Source organism: Dermochelys coriacea, chromosome 5 (assembly GCF_009764565.3).
Source record: "Dermochelys coriacea isolate rDerCor1 chromosome 5, rDerCor1.pri.v4, whole genome shotgun sequence".
Classification (NCBI taxonomy): Eukaryota; Metazoa; Chordata; order Testudines; family Dermochelyidae; genus Dermochelys; species Dermochelys coriacea.
In genome coordinates, this window is record NC_050072.1 from 62275313 (window position 1) to 62295601 (window position 20289).

Consider the following 20289-nt stretch of genomic DNA (forward strand, 5'->3'; position numbering starts at 1 on the left):
ATTAGACATGGGCCAGATTTGTGGAATTTGGTATAAAAGGAACACTCTAGACTCCACACTTAAAAGCAGGGGATTTTTTTAACTTGCATAATCAATGAAATTTAAACAGTTTGTGTCAGTGAGAAATGTACATCCTATAGAACATGGCCCTAAAAACATTCATAGTAAGGCCCTCAGCCACACCTAGATAGACTTTTTTTTCTTTCACTAGTCAAGGAACTCTGAAGATAGCTATTTGTATTAATTATTTTATTAACAAATAGAGAATGTAAATTCTGTGTATATTAAATGTCTTCCTTTTCACTTCAATGCACTAACAAAAAGCTCACAAACCTGAGCTTCAGTTACCACTACTAAGTACTGTATCTTGATCCAGTGCAGAGTGTAGGATGTGAATGCTGCTCTTAGTGAATCAACAGGAAATTCAGAAAAGACTTTTTTCTCTGGGGAGGGCACAGTGTAACTTGCTAAATCTTCATACTTGCAGAATACATCTTTTTCTTCCTTATTCTTAGTGTTTTCTTGAGGCATTTTCTTCTTCAACAACGTTTTTTATTTTCCTTAATACTATGTTAATAGAGACTGCCTACATACAATAAAGATATGTAGTTTAGTTGAAGAAAACCATAACTTGGAGTTGTATGTTACTGTCTGTCTGATATTTGAAATGAACAACAAGAAGTACCCTTTATTTTGAAGTTTTTTTAATACATACCAATAACTTAGTAATAAAGGACTCAGTGCTTCAAGGTGCTGACCACTTTGGCCACAATCCAATACAGTTACACATATGAATAGTCCCAGCAAATTCAGTAAGACTATATGTGCTTAAAATTATGCGGAGGCTTAAGTGCTGTTAGATCAGGGCTACTAGTTTAGCACTTCATAGGATCAAGTTTTTATACATCACCACGGTAGCCACACACTTTGTACAGTTGTAGCTAAGTGAATTTGCTTGTAAGGTCAATGCCGTTATGTCTATCAAACATTTAAACAGTTATTACTATAACAAATTTCTTCTATAGAATGTATTATTGTAAATAATTTTTATCATCTGTGGGTCACTGGAACGTACAGGAATCACAAGCATAAAGGGGTGGCATCCATCACAGCCCTTCTACCAGCCTGCCTATTCTTCTGACTCAGCAGGCCTTCTGTAGGTTACAGGAGAAAGTAGCGGTGGAGGAGGAGAGTTAATGCTGCTGCAGAGCTGGCTAAATGCTCTTTCCATGTGGAAGGAGGAGAACCATGTATGCAGGGGCCTCTCCACTTGCAGATATTGGGTGCAATCAGGGGATCTGTTTGTATACAGTCCTTATTCAGGCAAAATGCCTACTGTTTTGGCCCAGCATGTTAACTGAATGAGGACAAACCAATGGTTTCAGGATCTGTGCCCGTATGAATTACTATGTAATAGAGGTGAAAGTATTCATGGGGGAAAAATGAGATAAAGATGGTAAAGATTCCAGTTTTGCAGTAAACTTGAATGAGCTGTGGAACAGAACTTTTAATTGAAAATAGTTTGAAAACCTGATATACACCGCAGGTAAAGAACGTCAGAATAGTCCTAAATAATGAGCATTTGAACTAATGCTCCCATACCTGATTTTTATAGAGAGGCTGCTTTGGTATATTTACATTTTTCAGAAGACGAGACATAGTATTTAACTCTGCAAAACTTTGTACAAGTTGTGGCTGCAAGACTTTGGCAACAGATTTTGAAGATGTTGATATTCTGTTTAGCCCATTAATAACTCTTACTCCAGGAGATGAAGAGAATGCACTTGCCACAACTGATCTGGATGCTTGTAGAATGGGAACAATTTCCTGAAAGGGAAGTGTTTGAGAAATAATATGATAAATGATTCTAAAATGAATTTCTTAGAATATCATGACTTTATGGAGAGTGAAAGGCTATTCCAAAGATAATCCTTTGATACTGAGGCTATGCAGAGATACAAGCGATTTTATTAAAAGCTCAGTTATCATTCTTCATTTAACTCTACAATAATAATGAACACGTATAATTACTTGAATTGTGGCAACGTCCAAGACGCTTTATAAACACATAGGAAGATATAATCCTGCCCCGTGTTTATATATGAAGTACCAGAATGTTTTACACTTTTAATGTCTTGGGAAACAACATGCATTTATGTAGCACAGTTAGCATCTAGAAGAAAAAGCTTTTGTAGCTCCTGTTTGGCCAGTGGGCACAAGACTACCCTTCTCCTGTAATAGGTGTATGACCTTTGCAGTATTCCCAGCCCTACAGTGGCTTAGCAAACAGGAAAGTGCAGCTATCATCTGAATTTGAGAAGTACTTTACTTGTGTGGATGTTGATGGTGTCATCACCTCCCAGGAGGCTGTCATCTGGCAGAGCTCACCATATTTTCCATCAGACTCAGCATCAAAACCAAACCTAAATATATAAATTTGGAGATGCAGGTGTTCTAGCTGAGAGAGTCCATCAGCTCAGAACATAAAGAGCGTAATAGAGGATGTATCCAATTAAACAGACTACACTTGATATGGGCCAAAAGAGTTTAATGGTTTATTGTTGGCGATTTACCTATTGATTTCAATTACAACATTGCCACCTGGTAATACAATGATGGGCATATTAGAAATGCACACGATAGAGGCATATTCTACTTCAATATTTCAGAGTAGCAGCCGTGTTAGTCTGTATTCGCAAAAAGAAAAGGAGTACTTGTGGCACCTTAGAGACTAACAAATTTATTAGAGCATAAGCTTTCGTGAGCTACAGCTCACTTCATCGGATGCATTTGGTGGAAAAAACAGAGGAGAGATTTATATACACAAACACAGAGAACATGAAACAATGGGTTTATCATACACACTGTAAGGAGAGTGATCACTTAAGATAAGCCATCACCCACAGCAGGGGGGGGAAAGGAGGAAAACCTTCCATGGTGACAAGCAGGTAGGCTAATTCCAGCAGTTAACAAGAATATCAGAGGAACAGTGGGGGGTGGGGTGGGGGGGAGAAATACCATGGGGAAATAGTTTTACTTTGTGTAATGACTCATCCATTCCCAGTCTCTATTCAAGCCTAAGTTAATTGTATCCAGTTTGCAAATTAATTCCAATTCAGCAGTCTCTCGTTGGAGTCTGTTTTTGAAGCTTTTTTGTTGAAGTATAGCCACTCTTAGGTCTGTGATCGAGTGACCAGAGAGATTGAAGTGTTCTCCAACTGGTTTTTGAATGTTATAATTCTTGACGTCTGATTTGTGTCCATTCATTCTTTTACGTAGAGACTGTCCAGTTTGGCCAATGTACATGGCAGAGGGGCATTGCTGGCACATGATGGCATATATCACATTGGTAGATGCGCAGGTGAACGAGCCTCTGATAGTGTGGCTGATGTGATTAGGCCCTATGATGGTATCCCCTGAATAGATATGTGGACAGAGTTGGCAACGGGCTTTGTTGCAAGGATAGGTTCCTGGGTTAGTGGTTCTGTTGTGTGGTGTGTGGTTGCTGGTGAGTATTTGCTTCAGATTGGGGGGCTGTCTGTAAGCAAGGACTGGTCTGTCTCCCAAGATCTGAGAGAGCGATGGCTCGTCCTTCAGGATAGGTTGTAGATCCTTGATGATGCGTTGGAGAGGTTTTAGTTGGGGGCTGAAGGTGATGGCTAGTGGCGTTCTGTTGTTTTCTTTGTTGGGCCTGTCCTGTAGTAGGTGACTTCTGGGTACTCTTCTGGCTCTGTCAATCTGTTTCTTCACTTCAGCAGGTGGGTATTGTAGTTGTAGGAATGCATGATAGAGATCTTGTAGGAACACAGTGCCATCCACAGCCTCAGAAACAACTCTGACATCATAATCAAAAAGGCTGACAAAGGAGGTGCTGTCGTCATCATGAATAGGTCGGAGTATGAACAAGAGGCTACTAGGCAGCTCTCCAACACCACTTTCTACAAGCCATTACCCTCTGATCCCACTGAGAGTTACCAAAAGAAACTACAGCATTTGCTCAAGAAACTCCCTGAAAAAGCACAAGAACAAATCCGCACAGACACACCCCTGGAGCCCCGACCTGGGGTATTCTATCTGCTACCCAAGATCCATAAACCTGGAAATCCTGGACGCCCCATCATCTCAGGCATTGGCACCCTGACAGCAGGATTGTCTGGCTATGTAGACTCCCTCCTCAGGCCCTTCGTTACCAGCACTCCCAGCTATCTTCTAGACACCACCGATTTCCTGAGGAAACTACAGTCCATTGGTGATCTTCCTAAAAACACCATCCTAGCCACTATGGATGTAGAAGCCCTCTACACCAACATTCCCCACAAAGATGGACTACAAGCCGTCAGGAACAGTATCCCCGATACTGTCACGGCTAACCTGGTGGCAGAACTTTGTGACTTTGTCCTGACCCATAACTATTTCACATTTGGTGACAATGTATACCTTCAAATCAGCGGCACTGCGATGGGTACCCGCATGGCCCCACAGTATGCCAACATTTTTATGGCTGACTTAGAACAACGCTTCCTCAGCTCTCGTCCCCTAATGCCCCTACTCTACTTGCGCTACATTGATGACATCTTCATCATCTGGACCCATGGAAAAGAAGCTCTTGAGGAATTCCACCATGATTTCAACAATTTCCATCCCACCATCAACCTCAGCCTGGACCAGTCCACACAAGAGATCCACTTCCTGGACACTACAGTGCTAATAAGCGATGGTCACATAAACACCACCGTATATCGGAAACCTACTGACCGCTATTCCTACCTACATGCCTCTAGCTTTCATCCAGATCATACCACTCGATCCATTGTCTACAGCCAAGCGCTACGATATAACCGCATTTGCTCCAACCCCTCAGACAGAGACAAACACCTACAAGATCTCTATCATGCATTCCTACAACTACAATACCCACCTGCTGAAGTGAAGAAACAGATTGACAGAGCCAGAAGAGTACCCAGAAGTCACCTACTACAGGACAGGCCCAACAAAGAAAACAACAGAACGCCACTAGCCATCACCTTCAGCCCCCAACTAAAACCTCTCCAACGCATCATCAAGGATCTACAACCTATCCTGAAGGACGAGCCATCGCTCTCTCAGATCTTGGGAGACAGACCAGTCCTTGCTTACAGACAGCCCCCCAATCTGAAGCAAATACTCACCAGCAACCACACACCACACAACAGAACCACTAACCCAGGAACCTATCCTTGCAACAAAGCCCGTTGCCAACTCTGTCCACATATCTATTCAGGGGATACCATCATAGGGCCTAATCACATCAGCCACACTATCAGAGGCTCGTTCACCTGCGCATCTACCAATGTGATATATGCCATCATGTGCCAGCAATGCCCCTCTGCCATGTACATTGGCCAAACTGGACAGTCTCTACGTAAAAGAATGAATGGACACAAATCAGACGTCAAGAATTATAACATTCAAAAACCAGTTGGAGAACACTTCAATCTCTCTGGCCACTCGATCACAGACCTAAGAGTGGCTATACTTCAACAAAAAAGCTTCAAAAACAGACTCCAACGAGAGACTGCTGAATTGGAATTAATTTGCAAACTGGATACAATTAACTTAGGCTTGAATAGAGACTGGGAATGGATGAGTCCTTACACAAAGTAAAACTATTTCCCCATGGTATTTCTCCCCCCACCCCACCCCCCACTGTTCCTCTGATATTCTTGTTAACTGCTGGAATTAGCCTACCTGCTTGTCACCATGGAAGGTTTTCCTCCTTTCCCCCCCCTGCTGTGGGTGATGGCTTATCTTAAGTGATCACTCTCCTTACAGTGTGTATGATAAACCCATTGTTTCATGTTCTCTGTGTGTGTGTATATAAATCTCTCCTCTGTTTTTTCCACCAAATGCATCCGATGAAGTGAGCTGTAGCTCACGAAAGCTTATGCTCTAATAAATTTGTTAGTCTCTAAGGTGCCACAAGTACTCCTTTTCTTTTTACTTCAATATTTGTAAACATTTTAAAATGTTTTCTACTCATCTGCTCATCTCTGAATGCATTTTCCCTTGCCCCCTGCTCTGACAATGCCAGCCTTGCCTGAGTCCACTTCTCCAACAAACATCTATTTCTTCCATGATGCCATTTATGCATGGAATGTCATTCCTAAGCTGATAAAAAGCCTCTACTCTCCCCTTCAAATCCCTCCTTTCCTTCTCTTCACCCACTTCTTCCAGGACACTTAGCTTGCCAGTTTTTAGTAATAGTACAAATTACAGGTTGAGGGGCCGTCAGCATATACAGCTGACATATTAAAAAAAAATAGCAAGAAGTTCCTATTATCACCTTGATAATACTTTGCTTGTATGCTAGCCAGTAAGTGACTTTTTAGATTGTAAGCTCCTCAAGGAAGAGCCATCTCTATTTATGCAGTGCTTATCATAGAGTCTCAGACTTTAAGACCAAAAGGCATCATCATGATTTTTTAGTTGGACTTCCTGTGCTTTTCAGGCCACAGAAGCTCACCCTCCCACTTCTGTAATAGGCCCATAACCTCTGGCTGAGTTACTGATATCCTCAAATATTGATTTAAAGATCAAGGGGGCCCAGTACTGATTGGAGCCTTTGGGCATTACCATACTACAAGTAACAAAGCCTTACAAAAATCTTTCATCCTTGCATCTCTGGTAGTTATCACTTAGAAACCTGACCTTATATCCTACAGCTCAATGGGATTCAACCAAATGTTAAAGAAAACCTAATCAATTGATTAGTGTGAAATTTACCCTAATGTGGGTAGGGGGAAGCAGCACAAGGCCCTTAGCACTATTTCTGCCCCATGGTGATTGTACTGTGGTCAGAGAGATTGTGGAAAGTTCTCTGAACCCTCTCCTTCACACTCTATAAGGGAGCTCTGTGTCAGCTCTATAATGGACCACATGATCTGTAATTAGAGGGATACAATGATCCAAGTGGTTAGGTACAATGTAGCAGCAGTCATTCTTCCTATCCATACACTGGCATAATAGCCTGGCCACAGGATGACGGTGTGAGAAAAATCTAAGTATGAGCACTCCACAGCAGTCTTCCCTCCACAATTTTAGCCACTCAGATTTTGTTCAGTGAGGTTGATGAATTTCAGGGACTGCACTAAATGGGAGAAATTGTATCTTACACATGTAAGGAATTAAGACGTGTTTCTGTGCGCTCTGCAGTGACCTGTATTTTATCTGATATTGGTCAGAAGTGCAACTTCCATTAAAATAAAAAAATCATCAGTGGGAGTCCTGTAACTAAACCCTATGCAATGTTGCTTGAAAAAAAAATGCAGGGTAGATTTTGAGATGTAAAGTGCCATAGTTGTTGAAATAAATGGAACTATGACAATTTAAACCAGATGAGGATCTGTCTTAAATGTTTTGTACCATTGGCTATTACTATTATGATATGTGACAAATATAAAAAAAATAAAACTACATAAGGTTCTCAAAACATTTAGGAAGGAATGTGCATTGAAATGGAACATAGGATCTAATTCAAGAGGTGAATATAATTGCAACCATAACATAATTAAATTTAACATAAGGGGGAGGAGAATGCAAATAAACCCACCACAGTAGCATTTAATTTAAAAAAAGGGGAACTACACAAAAGTGAGGAGGCTAGTTAAATGGAAATTAAAAGGAACAGTCACAAGAGTGAAATGCCTGCAAACTGCATGGAGACTATGTCAAAACATCATAACAGAGGCTTGTCATAAATATAAATGGAAGGGTAAACACCTTTAAAATCCCTTCTGGCCAGAGGAAAAACGCTTTCACCTGTAAAGAGTTAAGAAGCTAGGATAATCTCGCTGGCACCTGACCACAATGACCAATGAGGAAACAAGATACTTTCAAAGCTGGAGGGGGGAGAAACAAAGGGTCTGGGTCTGTCTGTGTGATGCTTTTGCCGGGGACAGAACAGGAATGGAGTCTTAGAACTTAGTAAGTAATCTAGCTAGATATGCATTGGATTCTGTTTGTTTAAATGGCTGAGAAAATAAGCTGTGCTAAATGGAATGGATATGGATATTCCTGTTTTTGTGTCTTTTTGTAACTTAAGGTTTTGCCTAGAGGGATTCTCTATGTTTTGAATCTAATTACCCTGTAAAGTATTTACCATCCTGATTTTACAGAGGTGATTTTTTTTAACTTTTTCTTTTTTAAGAAACTGAATGCTTTTTTCATTCTTAAGATCCAAGGGTTTGGGTCTGTGTTCACCGATGCAAATTGGTGAGGATTTTTATCAAGCCTTCCCCAGGAAAGGGGGTTTAAAGGTAAGGGAGGATTTTGGGGAGGAAAGACATTTCCAAATGGGCTCTTTCCTAATAATAATAATAATACCGGTTAGACGTTTGGTGGTGGCAGCGAAAATCCAAGGGCAAAGGGTAAAATAGTTTGTACCTTGGGGAAGTTTTAACCTAAGCTGGTAAAAGTAAGCTTAGGAGGTTTTCATGCAGGTCCCCACATCTGTACCCTAGCATTCAGAGTGGGGAAGGAACCTTGACAAGGCTCAAATGAAATGTATGCCCTAAATAATCAATTTAAAAACTATAAGAGGACCGTGCTACTGTGACTAAACAGCGGAGTAAGAGAGGCTGTTAGAACCCCCTCCCCCCAAAAAAAATTCCTTTAAAATTGGAAGTAAAATCATAGGAAAATAGAAAGAAGCTTAAACTCTGTCAAGCGTAAAAGTATATATAATAACACAGGGCAAAAAAAAAATTGAAGAACTAGCTAAGGTAAAAAAAAATTAACTGCAATTTTTTTTAAGTATATCAGAAGCTGGAAGCCTGTCAAACAGTCAACGGGGCCCCAAGATGGCCACGGTGCTAAAGGAGCACTTAAGGAAGATGGGGCTGCTGCAGAGAAGCTAAATGAATTCTTTGTATCAGTCTTCACTGCAGAGGCTATGCGGGAGATCCCGACACCTGTGCTGATCTTCTTATGTGACAAATCTGAGGAACTGTCCCAGATTGAGGTGTCAATAGAGGAGGTTTTGGAACAAATTGATAAATTAAACAGTAATAAATCACTAGGACAGATGGTTGTCACCCCAGAGTTCTGAAGGAACTCAAATATGAAATTGCAGAACTAACTAAGGTATGTAACCTGTCACTTAAATCACCCTCTGTATAAGATAACTAGAGGATAGCTAATGTAACTTACATTTTTTTTAAAGGCTCCAAGAACAATCCTGGCACAGGCCAGTAAGCCTAACTTCAGTACCAGGCAAACTGATTGAAATTGTAGTGAAGAACAAAATTATCAGACACATAGATAAACATGATATGTTAAGGAAGAGTTAACACAGCATTTTTAAAGGGAAATCATGCCTCACCAGTATATTAGAATTATCTGATAGCGTCAACAAGCATGTGGACAAGCATGATCCACTCAATATAGTGTACTTGGACTTTCAGCAAGCCTTTGACAAGGTTCTTGAGCATACTAAGCAGTCATAGGATAAGAGGGAAGATTCTCTCATAGATCAGTAACTGGTTGAAAGACAGAAAACAAATGGTAGGAATAAATGGCCAGTTTTCACAGTGGAGAGAGGTAAATAGTGGGGTCCCCCAATGTGTACTGATATCTGTGCTGTTCAACATATTCATAAGTGATCTGGAAAAAAAGGATGAACAGTAAGGTGGCAGATGATGCAAAATTACTCAAAGTAGTTCAAAGCTGACTGCCAACCATTACAAAAGGATCTCACTAATCTGGGTGACTGGGTGAAAAAATGGCAGATGAAATTCAATGTTGATAAGTGCAAGGTAATGCACATTGGAAAACATAATCCCAACTATATGTACAAAATGATGGGGTCTAAATTAGCTGTTACCACTCAAGAAAGAGATCATTGTGGATGGTTCTCTGAAAACTGTACAGTAAAAGTCAAAAAACCTAACAGAATATTAAGAGAGGAATAGATAATAAAAAGACAAAAAATATCATATCACTATGTAAATCCATGGTATGCCCACTTTGTGCAGTTTTGGTTGCCCATCTCAAAAAGAGATTAGAATTGGAAAAAGTACAGAGAAGGGCAACAAAAACAATTGGGAGTATGGAACAACTTCCATCTGAGGCGAGATTAAAAAGACTTGGACTGTTCATTTTAGAAAAGAGACAATGAAAAGAGATGATAGAGGTCTATAAAATCATGAATGGCATGGAGAAATGGAATAGAGAAGTGTTATTTAGCTCTTCATGTAACACAAAAACCCCAATGAAATTAATAGGCAGCAAGTTTAAAACAAACAAAAGGAAATCCTTCTTCACACAATACATAGTCAACCTGTGGAACTCATTTCCATGGGATGTTGTGAAGTCCAAAAGTATAACAAGGTTCAAAAAAGAACTAGATATGTTCATGGAAGGCAGGTCTATCAATAGCTGTTAGCCCGGATGGTCAGGGACTCATTCCATGCTCTGGGTGTCCTTAAACCTCCAACTGCCAGAAGCTGGGACTGGACCACATGGGATGGATCACTTGATAAATTGCCCTGTGATGTTCATTCCCTCTGAAGCATCTGTCTCTAGCCACTGTCAGAAGACAGGACACTAGGCTAGTTGGACTATTAGTCTGATCCAATATGGCTGTTCTTATATGTATCTCAATGTCCTTAGCACCTAATGACTAAATGTCACCATATCCATTATGTATGGTATATGCATCCACACACACTTTAGCTCATGTTGTCAAGGAAGAAGTGTAAATTACATTTTATCAGTGTCCACAAGCAGGTTTAGTAGTGCTGTTCCCACCTGAGTCAGTGGCAATCTTTACTCAAGCAAAACTCCCCAAATGGGAGCTTTGCAGTAGTATAATTAGGTATGGGGGGGCATTTGTAGCCACACTTTCAGTCATATTAGTCCCCTAATAGAAAGTGGGATTATTGATGCCAATGTCAATAAGAGGTGAAATAATAAATATTTTCTTGTTCATTTAAGGCTGATCCCAAGCCTATTAAAATAGCAAAACCCCCACTGACATCAGCAGGAGCAGGATCACGTCCTAAATGGCAATAGAAAAAGGCATTTGTTGCCTATCATATTTTAAGCTCTTTGGGTCACCACTTAGCACAGCAGGATCCCAATCCTAATTGAGGCCTTTGGGTACTACTGCAATAACATAAATAATAACATATTTATAAATTATAACATTCAATAGACATTGCTGTGTTATTCCTATTATTATTTTGTATTATCGTAGAACCTAGGAGCCCCAGTCATGGATCAGAATCCCATTAAATCATAGAATCATAGAATATCAGGGTTGGAAGGGACCCCAGAAGGTCATCTAGTCCAACCCCCTGCTCAAAGCAGGACCAAGTCCCAGTTAAATCATCCCAGCTAGGGCTTTGTCAAGCCTGACCTTAAAAACCTCTAAGGAAGGAGATTCTACCACCTCCCTAGGTAACGCATTCCAGTGTTTCACCACCCTCTTAGTGAAAAAGTTTTTCCTAATATCCAATCTAAACCTCCCCCATTGCAACTTGAGACCATTACTCCTCGTTCTGTCATCTGCTACCATTGAGAACAGTCTAGAGCCATCCTCTTTGAAACCCCCTTTCAGGTAGTTGAAAGCAGCTATCAAATCCCCCCTCATTCTTCTCTTCTGCAGACTAAACAATCCCAGCTCCCTCAGCCTCTCCTCATAAGTCATGTAAAGTCATGTAAGTCATAAGTCATTGTGCTAGGTGCTGCACAAACACAGACCAAAAAGACAGACCCTGTTCCAAAGAGTTTACAATCCAAGTATAATGAGACAAAAGATGGACACAGAGAGTTAGATGGGGAAGTGCAAGGAAACAATGAGATGATACTTGTCAGCATCATTGTCAGTGGTCTCTGCATGCCAGCAGCCTAACCGTGGTCAAGTTTTTTTAATAGGTATAATGGAAAAGGAGAATTTTAAGGAGGATAATGAGTTAGTTTTGTGGATATTTATGGGGAGCATCTCTCAGGTGAGGGGCAGCATGGGAGAAAGTACAAAGATGTTTATTTTATTAATGAGTGGATGATGGAGGCTGGCATCATGACCTGATCAGAAATGGGAGCTGACACTTTGATCATGAATGGATGATAAGTAGGATGGTTGGTAATACATTGTAAAGGGCCTTGAAAGTGAAAATAAGTTGTTTATATTTGATGCAATACAGAAGACAGAGCTAGTGGTGGGATTCAAAGAGAGCGAGGTGATGTGGTCAAAGCAATGGGCAAGGAAATTGATCTTTGTATCAGCATTCTGCATAGATATGAGCAGGGAGAGATTTACTTCATCGAGGCTAGTGAGAAGGATGTTGCAGTAATTGAGATGTGAGATGAAACCTTGGACAAGAGTTGTAGCTGTGTAAATGGACAGGAAATCTCAAGAGTTCTTATATGGAAAGAAACAGTAAGATTTAGATATAGCCTGGATGTGAAGACGAAAAAACAGGTCTGAGTTTAAGATGACTTAGTGGAAAAGATTAAGAACTCTGTTTCAGCCATGCTGAACTTGCACTGATATTGCGTTGTGGATTTTTAGCCAATCAGACAGGCAGGCCATGGTTTTAGTTTAGACAGAATGGGACAGGCCTGGAGTAGAGAGGTAGATCTGTGAGTCATCAGCATAGAAATGGTAGTTTAATTTGTATTTATGGATGAGATTTTAGAGATAAGTGTGGAGGGAGAAAAGAAAGGGATGAAGAACAGATCCCTGTGGAGCCCCTACAGAAAGCTGGAGAGGAAATGAGGAGGATCTTCCAAAGGACACACTAAAGAACAATTAGAGAGGTAGGAGGAGAATCAGAAAAGGACAAGATTTCAAGAGCATTAGTAAGTTTCAGTTAAGCGCAAAGGATAGAAGCTAGTTGGAGAGGGTCTAGGATGGAACTGGAAGAGAGCACTCTAGACAGCAAATGTAAACAGCATGTTCAATGAGCTTAGAGGTGAAAGGGAGGATGCGGCACTAACTGGAAAGGCAAGTTGGATCAAGGGTGGATTTTTTTTTAAGATGGGAGAGATTAAAGCATGCTTGTATCGTGAGGGGAAAGAGTGTCACGAATCACGACCTGCTGCAGATCTAGTCTCCAGGCAGCCTCCTCAGTACATTTGGCCTACAATAGCTGTCTGATTGGCTACACCACCTGATTGGCTGGAGGGGGCAGCAGCATCAGCTTGCTGGCTGCTCAACGTTCATGCTCACCACTGTGATTGCTCCTGTTACCTTATTCCTGTCCTGCCTCTGCCTTCAACCCCTCCTTGCCTATTACCTTGCTTGCTTTAGTGCCTGACCTTAGTTTGATCCTTGGCCCTGGCTTCCCACTACTGACTCTGGCTCTGCTCCATGTCCTTGGTTCCTGATGCCTGCTCTGACCACTAGGCTAGACTGCCCTCATCCCAGTCAACTGAGCCAGAGGCACACAAGAGGTCAAGAAGAGTAAGGGAAGGAATGAGAGGGGGTATGAGGGAAATCAAATAGGAGGGGTCACTGGGGCAAGAGGAAGGCTTAGAGGAGGAGAACAGATGAGAAACTCCTGTGTCTGTAACAGGGAGGCGGAAGAAAGAGTTGTAGAAAAAGAGGTGGAAGATCATATTGGATTTTGTCAATTTTCTCATGGAAGAAATTGGCAAGAACTTGTGCAGAGGGAAGTGGAGGTTGGATGAGGAGAGGGTTTGAGGAGTGGTCAGAGGTGGTTGGGATTGTGGACATGAGATTCAATTAAATTGGTTAAGTGGAGTTGTTTAGCTAGGAAGATGCCAGAACTGAAGAAGAAAATGAATTTGAAGTGTTAGAAGTCAGCCTAGTCACGGCACTTCTGCCAAAGATGCTCCGCAGCCAGAGACCAGGAACAGAGGAAGTAGATGTTGGGGTGTTTCAGGCAATAATTTATTACAAGCCTTCTTCTCCCAATTTTATTTCTACATGAGAGGGATTGGAATTGATGTCCTACTTCACGGTCTGATTTGCCAGTGTCAGTGGAATTGGAAGTGTAGGAGGAGTTGAGGGTCTATCATAATAGAGAGTCTGAGCACCTCACAAGCCTTAATGGATGTTACCTTCACAACATCTCTGTGAAATAGAGAAATTTTAATCTCTATTCCATAGATGAGGAATGGAGGACAGCCGGCTACATCCACAAACATCTACTTGAGGCATTTTAAGATTCTCAAGTTAGGATTCTCAAAACCTCCAATCAGCTGCCACCTAACCCACAAATTACCTAGGCATCTACATTTCTGCTGATAAATTCCCCTACATTTTTGCCAGTGGGTATGTACGGAGCCATCTAAATCCTGATGCCATAAAGCAGCTTAGGCCATTCCCCCGCCTATCTCACCTACAATGTCTAATTCAGAGTCCACTTTCCAGATTGGGCCCAGCCCAAAATGGAAGTGGAGAAGCCCCACCAGAGAAAGAGTGAAACATAACTCTACAGCCCAGAGATTAGAGCACCCACCTGGCAGACGCAGGTTCCAGTCCCTGCTCCAATAACTATTTAATGACTACATATCAACCGCAGCAGAACATGTCTTATTAAATAATGGTAGATAAAACACATTCATAATATTTTTAAACAAGAAGGGGAAAATCCTTTATCAGAACTTCAATGGCAATGAAATACAGTAGTTCAGTATTTTTACCTGGTTTGACTGTTGCAATCCAATTATGGTTGAAAATTCATCCTTAATCTCATCTATAATTTCCACAACTGCTCTCTGAATTAGGTAAACTGAGGTAAAAAAAGAAGCAATTAAAGACCTCCTAATTAATTAAACAAAGTGGTGGTACCATGTACAAATAGGTAGGACAAGTAAGGTTTATGGGTTTAAATGGATTACAACCAGGATTATGTACCTTGTCCAGAAAATCTCTTTAACGCCTGCCCACATATCCACCCAATTGGTTTGATGGGTATCTTGTGTCCTAGGGTGAGTTCCCCTGAGTCCTAAGCTCCAGTTACTCACATGCCTAACCCAGATGGACTCTCAGATCACAAATGAGCACACCATGCCCCCCACACACACATGAACATCACCATATCCAGGCAGGGAGCCTTTATGACAGCACAGTGGATCTCTTAGATACCCACTTAGCTTCTGATGCTCTGTGGATGTGTGGTGCCCAAGGTATGATCCTATCAGGAAAAAAATCATCTGTACTTTTCACAAGTTGCCATATAAATGATCACATTTCTTCTAAGTTGTGCACAAGGAGACACTGTTTTACATCTTGCTCTTCTGGTATCCTAAATCCATGGGCTTGGGGCTAAACAAAATACATCTCTGATTTCTTTTGTCTTCAGGTTCAAGGTAAACAAACAAAAGTCCCTTATTCCTTTCCTTAAGTTTTAAGCAAGCAAGAGAACTCAGAGTTTTTGTCCTTTGCATTAGACTGTTTCTCTCAGTATAGCTATGAGCCTTTCCATCAGTCAGCCAGTGATTTATTATTCCTTTTCTTATTATATGCACCCGGTTGGTTCCTGGGAAACTAATAGGCTCCAGCTGCTTCTAGTTCCTTCTGCTCTTCTCTCCAAGACAAGGAAATACCCAAGTGTCAACACGCTAATGTTGGCCACTACCAATGGAGCCCTCAAACATGCCAAAAATATATGTTTAATTCAAATGATTCTTAATATGGCTGCATTGGTTGCCAACATAAAGAAAACAGAAACAAAACATTGCCACATTTCTGAACTAGGGGTATTTGTTAGCTGTCTTTAATTAGTATAGTTTATAAACTCCTGTGTTTAATACTGAGAGGTAATGTTCAGCAAGACCACAACAATAGTGATGCCTTTGGACCAGATGCCAGGATGGCTGGTGCCTTGCCACTATTAGTGAGGAGAATAGTGTTCCTACTGGCCCCATATAAACCCCCATTTACTGAGGAAAATGTGGGGGTTGAGAATTTCACCCATTTTCCTTTGAAGTATTGCAGAATATATATTATTTGTTAATTCAGATTTGCACTATAGGGTATCACTGAGGTGTTGTGCATCAAAGTCTGCAGTGTGGGTAGCTTGGAGGAAGGAAGGAATACCATGCTATGGCTTTCAGTTCCAAGATGTTCATATGATGTTTTAGATTGTCCTGAGACCAAGAACCTTGCATTTGCAAGTGATTCAAGTGGGGCACACAAGCCTGTCCATGATGTGTCTGTGCCAGTGTCATTGGGGAGGGGACCAAGAAGACTATCAATTTTCTTACGATCAGCAGGTCTATCCACTATTTCAGTTCTTCAGGATGCAGAGTGGGACTGAAACACATTTGGTTATAAGGTGGCCAGATGAGAGTCAGACTGTCCTCTGGCAGCGATGCATAGGTCACTAGCAAAATCTGGCAAGTAGTATCACATACATCCATGTAGACATGTATACACTGCAACTATCAATCTTGTCTGTAGGTCATATGTCATTGACTTGACTGAAGGTATACAAACCTGTCTTCTGGCAGGAAAGCTTTTGCCAAACTAGAATTGAGCATAGCTCCTATGCACTCTGTCATCTGCATTGGTATGACAGACAAATTCTCATAGTTCATGTGAGATGGAAGGGGGTAGTTTTTAATTATTGAACATCTACTACTTTGGTTTTAAAAATTACTAAAAATATTTAGTTCAGAGAAACAAAAAATGGCAGGCCAGCTCTGACTAATTGTTTATCTTACTACAAACTCAGGGATGTGGTTACCATCATTGAGTCACAGGTGTTCTTTTAAATACTTTATGGGACACCATGATTAAGACCAAGAAAAATAATCACAATTATTAACCAATGCTATTTTATAATTAAAGAAAAGAATAAGAAAACATTAAACACAAATGATAAACTGGTTACTTCCATTACAATTTTTTTCTATATGTCTCTTTGTGTAGAGCTTTTAACAGAGATAGTACTCTGGAGATTTTAGGGCAGATAAACCTGCCAGTTTATAGTTGGCAAACTCAACAATCTTAACTACAATCTATGAAACGGAAGAAAACATTTAAATCAGTTACTTAGAAGAAGCCATTTAAGGAGTTGTATTGAGACAAGCCAATTAACCAATATTAAACATTTTAAATTTAATTAAATCCTACCTTTTTTTTGTTTACCAGTGTTTAGTCCTCCTCTCCTTTCCAGAAATACCTTTTAACCAGTTGGTGATTAACAGGAGAAACTGTTAGTCTTAATTTATTTCAGTATTCCAACAAAATCATTATAAAAAGAAAAGGAGTACTTGTGGCACCTTAGACTAACAAATTTATTTGAGCATAAGCTTTCGTGAGCTACAGCTCACTGCATCCGATGAAGTGAGCTGTAGCTCACGAAAGCTTATGCTCAAATAAATTTGTTAGTCTCTAAGGTGCCACAAGTACTCCTTTTCTTTTTGCGAATACAGACTAACACGGCTGCTACTCTGAAACAAAATCATTATGAGACTTTTATATCTAATCCCTGGCAGTGTTTTAGTTAACTTTTTCTTACCAATCCATTCATGTTGAAGTCTTGGGGAGATTTCCTTGAGTTGGTTTCTTCTTGATTCTTCTCTAAAAGAAAAGGAGTACTTGTGGCACCTTAGAGACTAACATGGCTGCTACTCTGAAACTTTGATTCTTCTCTGTTTTTCATATCTGTCTGTGGCAGCTTCCTTTTAGTGGTGGAAAGGCTGAACTGAGGAGTGCTTGCTTTCTAAACAGAGTAGCCAGGGGTGTGGGGTGCTGACTTGTGAATTTTGTATACCCTTATCATTATTTTGATGAAACTATATGAAAACACACCTCTTTAATGCTTGTTCATATTTAAGTTGGTTACTGTTATTCTTTTATTGGCTCCATGCCTTAGGGGTTGGCTTATATGATACTTTCATCTCCTAAATATGCAGACTTTCTAATATAAAAAGGGGGGGAAGGGGGATTAGCATAGGCCCACTTTACCTCTAGATTTATTGCTCTGATAACAAACCTACATTCCTTTCACACTCAGGTTTCTTCCTAAAAGTGTTCATTCAGATTGATGTTTGCTTGTCCTTGGGACCTAGAAGCAGAAACCTTCTGGAATTTCTTTGACTAGCTTTAACATTTTGTAACCATGTGTACTTTTTAAATACTTCTTGTAGCTACTCTTAAATTTAGTAAAGGTACCACACAAGTTGTAATACTTTGTAAAAAGTTTTATTTAATATATTTTTTGCAACAGTATGAGAATCTCTCTCCCCATTCATTAGGAGCCCTAAGTGGGAGAACAGGGAAAGGAAATGATCCAGAGCTGTTTCAGCCTCCATTTGGGACCTGCTGGTGACTTACATATGAGTAGACATGAATTCTCCGTTTCCTTAGATGAGTCCTACTATGGCCAGACACTTAGTGAACACTTTCAGTGCTGGAGAAAGTATGAAAGGCAGAGCCCTGTATTGGTAATGGCTGCTCTCCACTGTGCATTTTAGGTACTTCCAGTGAGCCAGAGGGATGGCCATGTGGAAGTATGCAACCTGGAAGTCAAAAGATGTGAACTAATTTTGAGGTTGGAGTGATGGGAATGATGGAGGCAAGTGTTACTATCCTGAATATGAAACAGCATATATATTTGCTGAGTCCCTCAAGTCTAGGATAGGACAAAGATGTCTTTTTTTCTTTGGAATAAGAAAATATTAACAATACTTCTCCTGTACTCTTGAGGAACCCTCTCTGGAGCTCTAAGTTAAAGTAAAGAAGCCACTTCTGTTTGCAATAAGCTCTTGTGAGTCAAGTCTCTGAAGAGGGATAGGGAAGGGGTGTGGGTGTGGAATCAAACTATATGGGGTAGCCATGGCTATAATCTCCAGTACCCTCTGTCTGATGTTAACAGAACCATGCCCTGTGGAATGGGGCAAGGTGGCTTCCAGAGGTTGTGCTCTGTAGACTGGTTCCTATGTGCCTCCCAACTGTCTCATCAAATTTGCTCATGAGTCATCATGGTAGAGTGTGGGACAGAGGTCAAAGAGGCTTGATGCCCCTCCCTTGTTGTATTTCATGCATTCCCAGCATGTACTTCATCTGTCTGTGGTAAGATGGAGTATGCAGCCTCTGCTGGTGTAATGGTTGAGGGAGGTACACCTTCCAATAGGGCTGAGGTGTGTAGGTTCCAGAGAGGACAGGGTTACTATGAAAACTTTCATCGAACATAGGATACTATCAGTCTGTTCGCTGAACAGCTCCAAGCCCTCAAAGGGCAAGTCTTCAGTCGTGTCTTCTATCTTGTGAGGGATACCTGAGGCTTGGAGCCCCAGCGCTGTCCGCTTAGTCACTATGGTCACATAGACCTGGCTGTGGTGTCAGAAGCATCCACTGCTGCCTGTAAAGCTGTGTTGGCCACAAGCTGACCTTTTATTATGTCTTTCAGATTGTATCTGCTTTTGTGAGGGGCTTGTCCAGGAAGGGTGTCATCCGTTCTCATGTTAAAAAATCATGTTTGGCCAGCAATGTTAGGCAGTTGCCCACCCTCATCTGGAGCAAGGCTGAGGAGTATTCCTTTCTTACAAACAGATCTAAGCATTTGGACTCTGACTTTGGGCATATTCTTGGGGAATCTTGACTTCTCCTTGACATCCAAGAGTGTTGGGGTGGGTGTAAGAATACTCAGATCTCAAGGAGGGTACCTGACACCATTTTTCAACATGTTTCACCATTGGTATTATAGTGACTGATATTTGTTACAAGGCTCTTTCCACATCTAGGATGTCTTCATCTGAGGTCGCACTCACAAAGTCACAGGAGAGGGGACCTCCCCTTCCATAAAGACAGGGACTGGCTTCTAAAGGACTGATAAAGTGGACCCCGGTAGCTGCAGTAGGGCCACAGTGGCGTGCTGTATGTGCATGGAGGGTTGGTGAGCTGCTTGCAAGACTAGTGCCACCATGCTGGTGATTGAGATCTGTAGAGATCCTCCCAACTCTTGGCAGCACTACTCTTAGACCTCAGTGGCAAAGAGTCGCTGCTGGATGCTGGCAAAAAAAAAAGTGTGTCCTGGGGATGGTGAGGAGAAGTGTACCTCTTTCATACACAGCGCTAACTGGTAAAACAGTATCAGCAACAGACTGTGTTGGTGACAGTGAATACCTCAGTGCCGAGTGCAGCTCCAGTGCGCTGTGTGTCTCTGCAATTGGTATTGGAGTTGACATATATGGGGCATTGCAGGTGATGGGCCTGGTACCAGTGGAGTACGCTGCACTGTAGTCTGCTCCTTTCCACCTGTCTTTGAAGCCATTTGTGACTTGGCTAGCTTGTCTCTTGGCATCTTCCATGTCCCTCTTTATGGGAGGACC

The 20289-nt window shown here is 41.2% G+C and overlaps 1 protein-coding gene across 1 annotated transcript; it reads right to left on the reverse strand.

Annotated features, from left to right (window-relative positions):
* Positions 1-340: 340 nt before the first annotated feature.
* On the reverse strand, positions 341-20268 carry SPATA9 (spermatogenesis associated 9). The gene is given in 8 exon segments (XM_043515467.1): positions 341-411; positions 414-523; positions 525-586; positions 1248-1262; positions 1531-1827; positions 14650-14738; positions 14864-14932; positions 20016-20268. Coding segments are annotated over 8 exon segments (966 nt in total).
* Between the last annotated feature and the right edge of the window lie 21 nt (positions 20269-20289).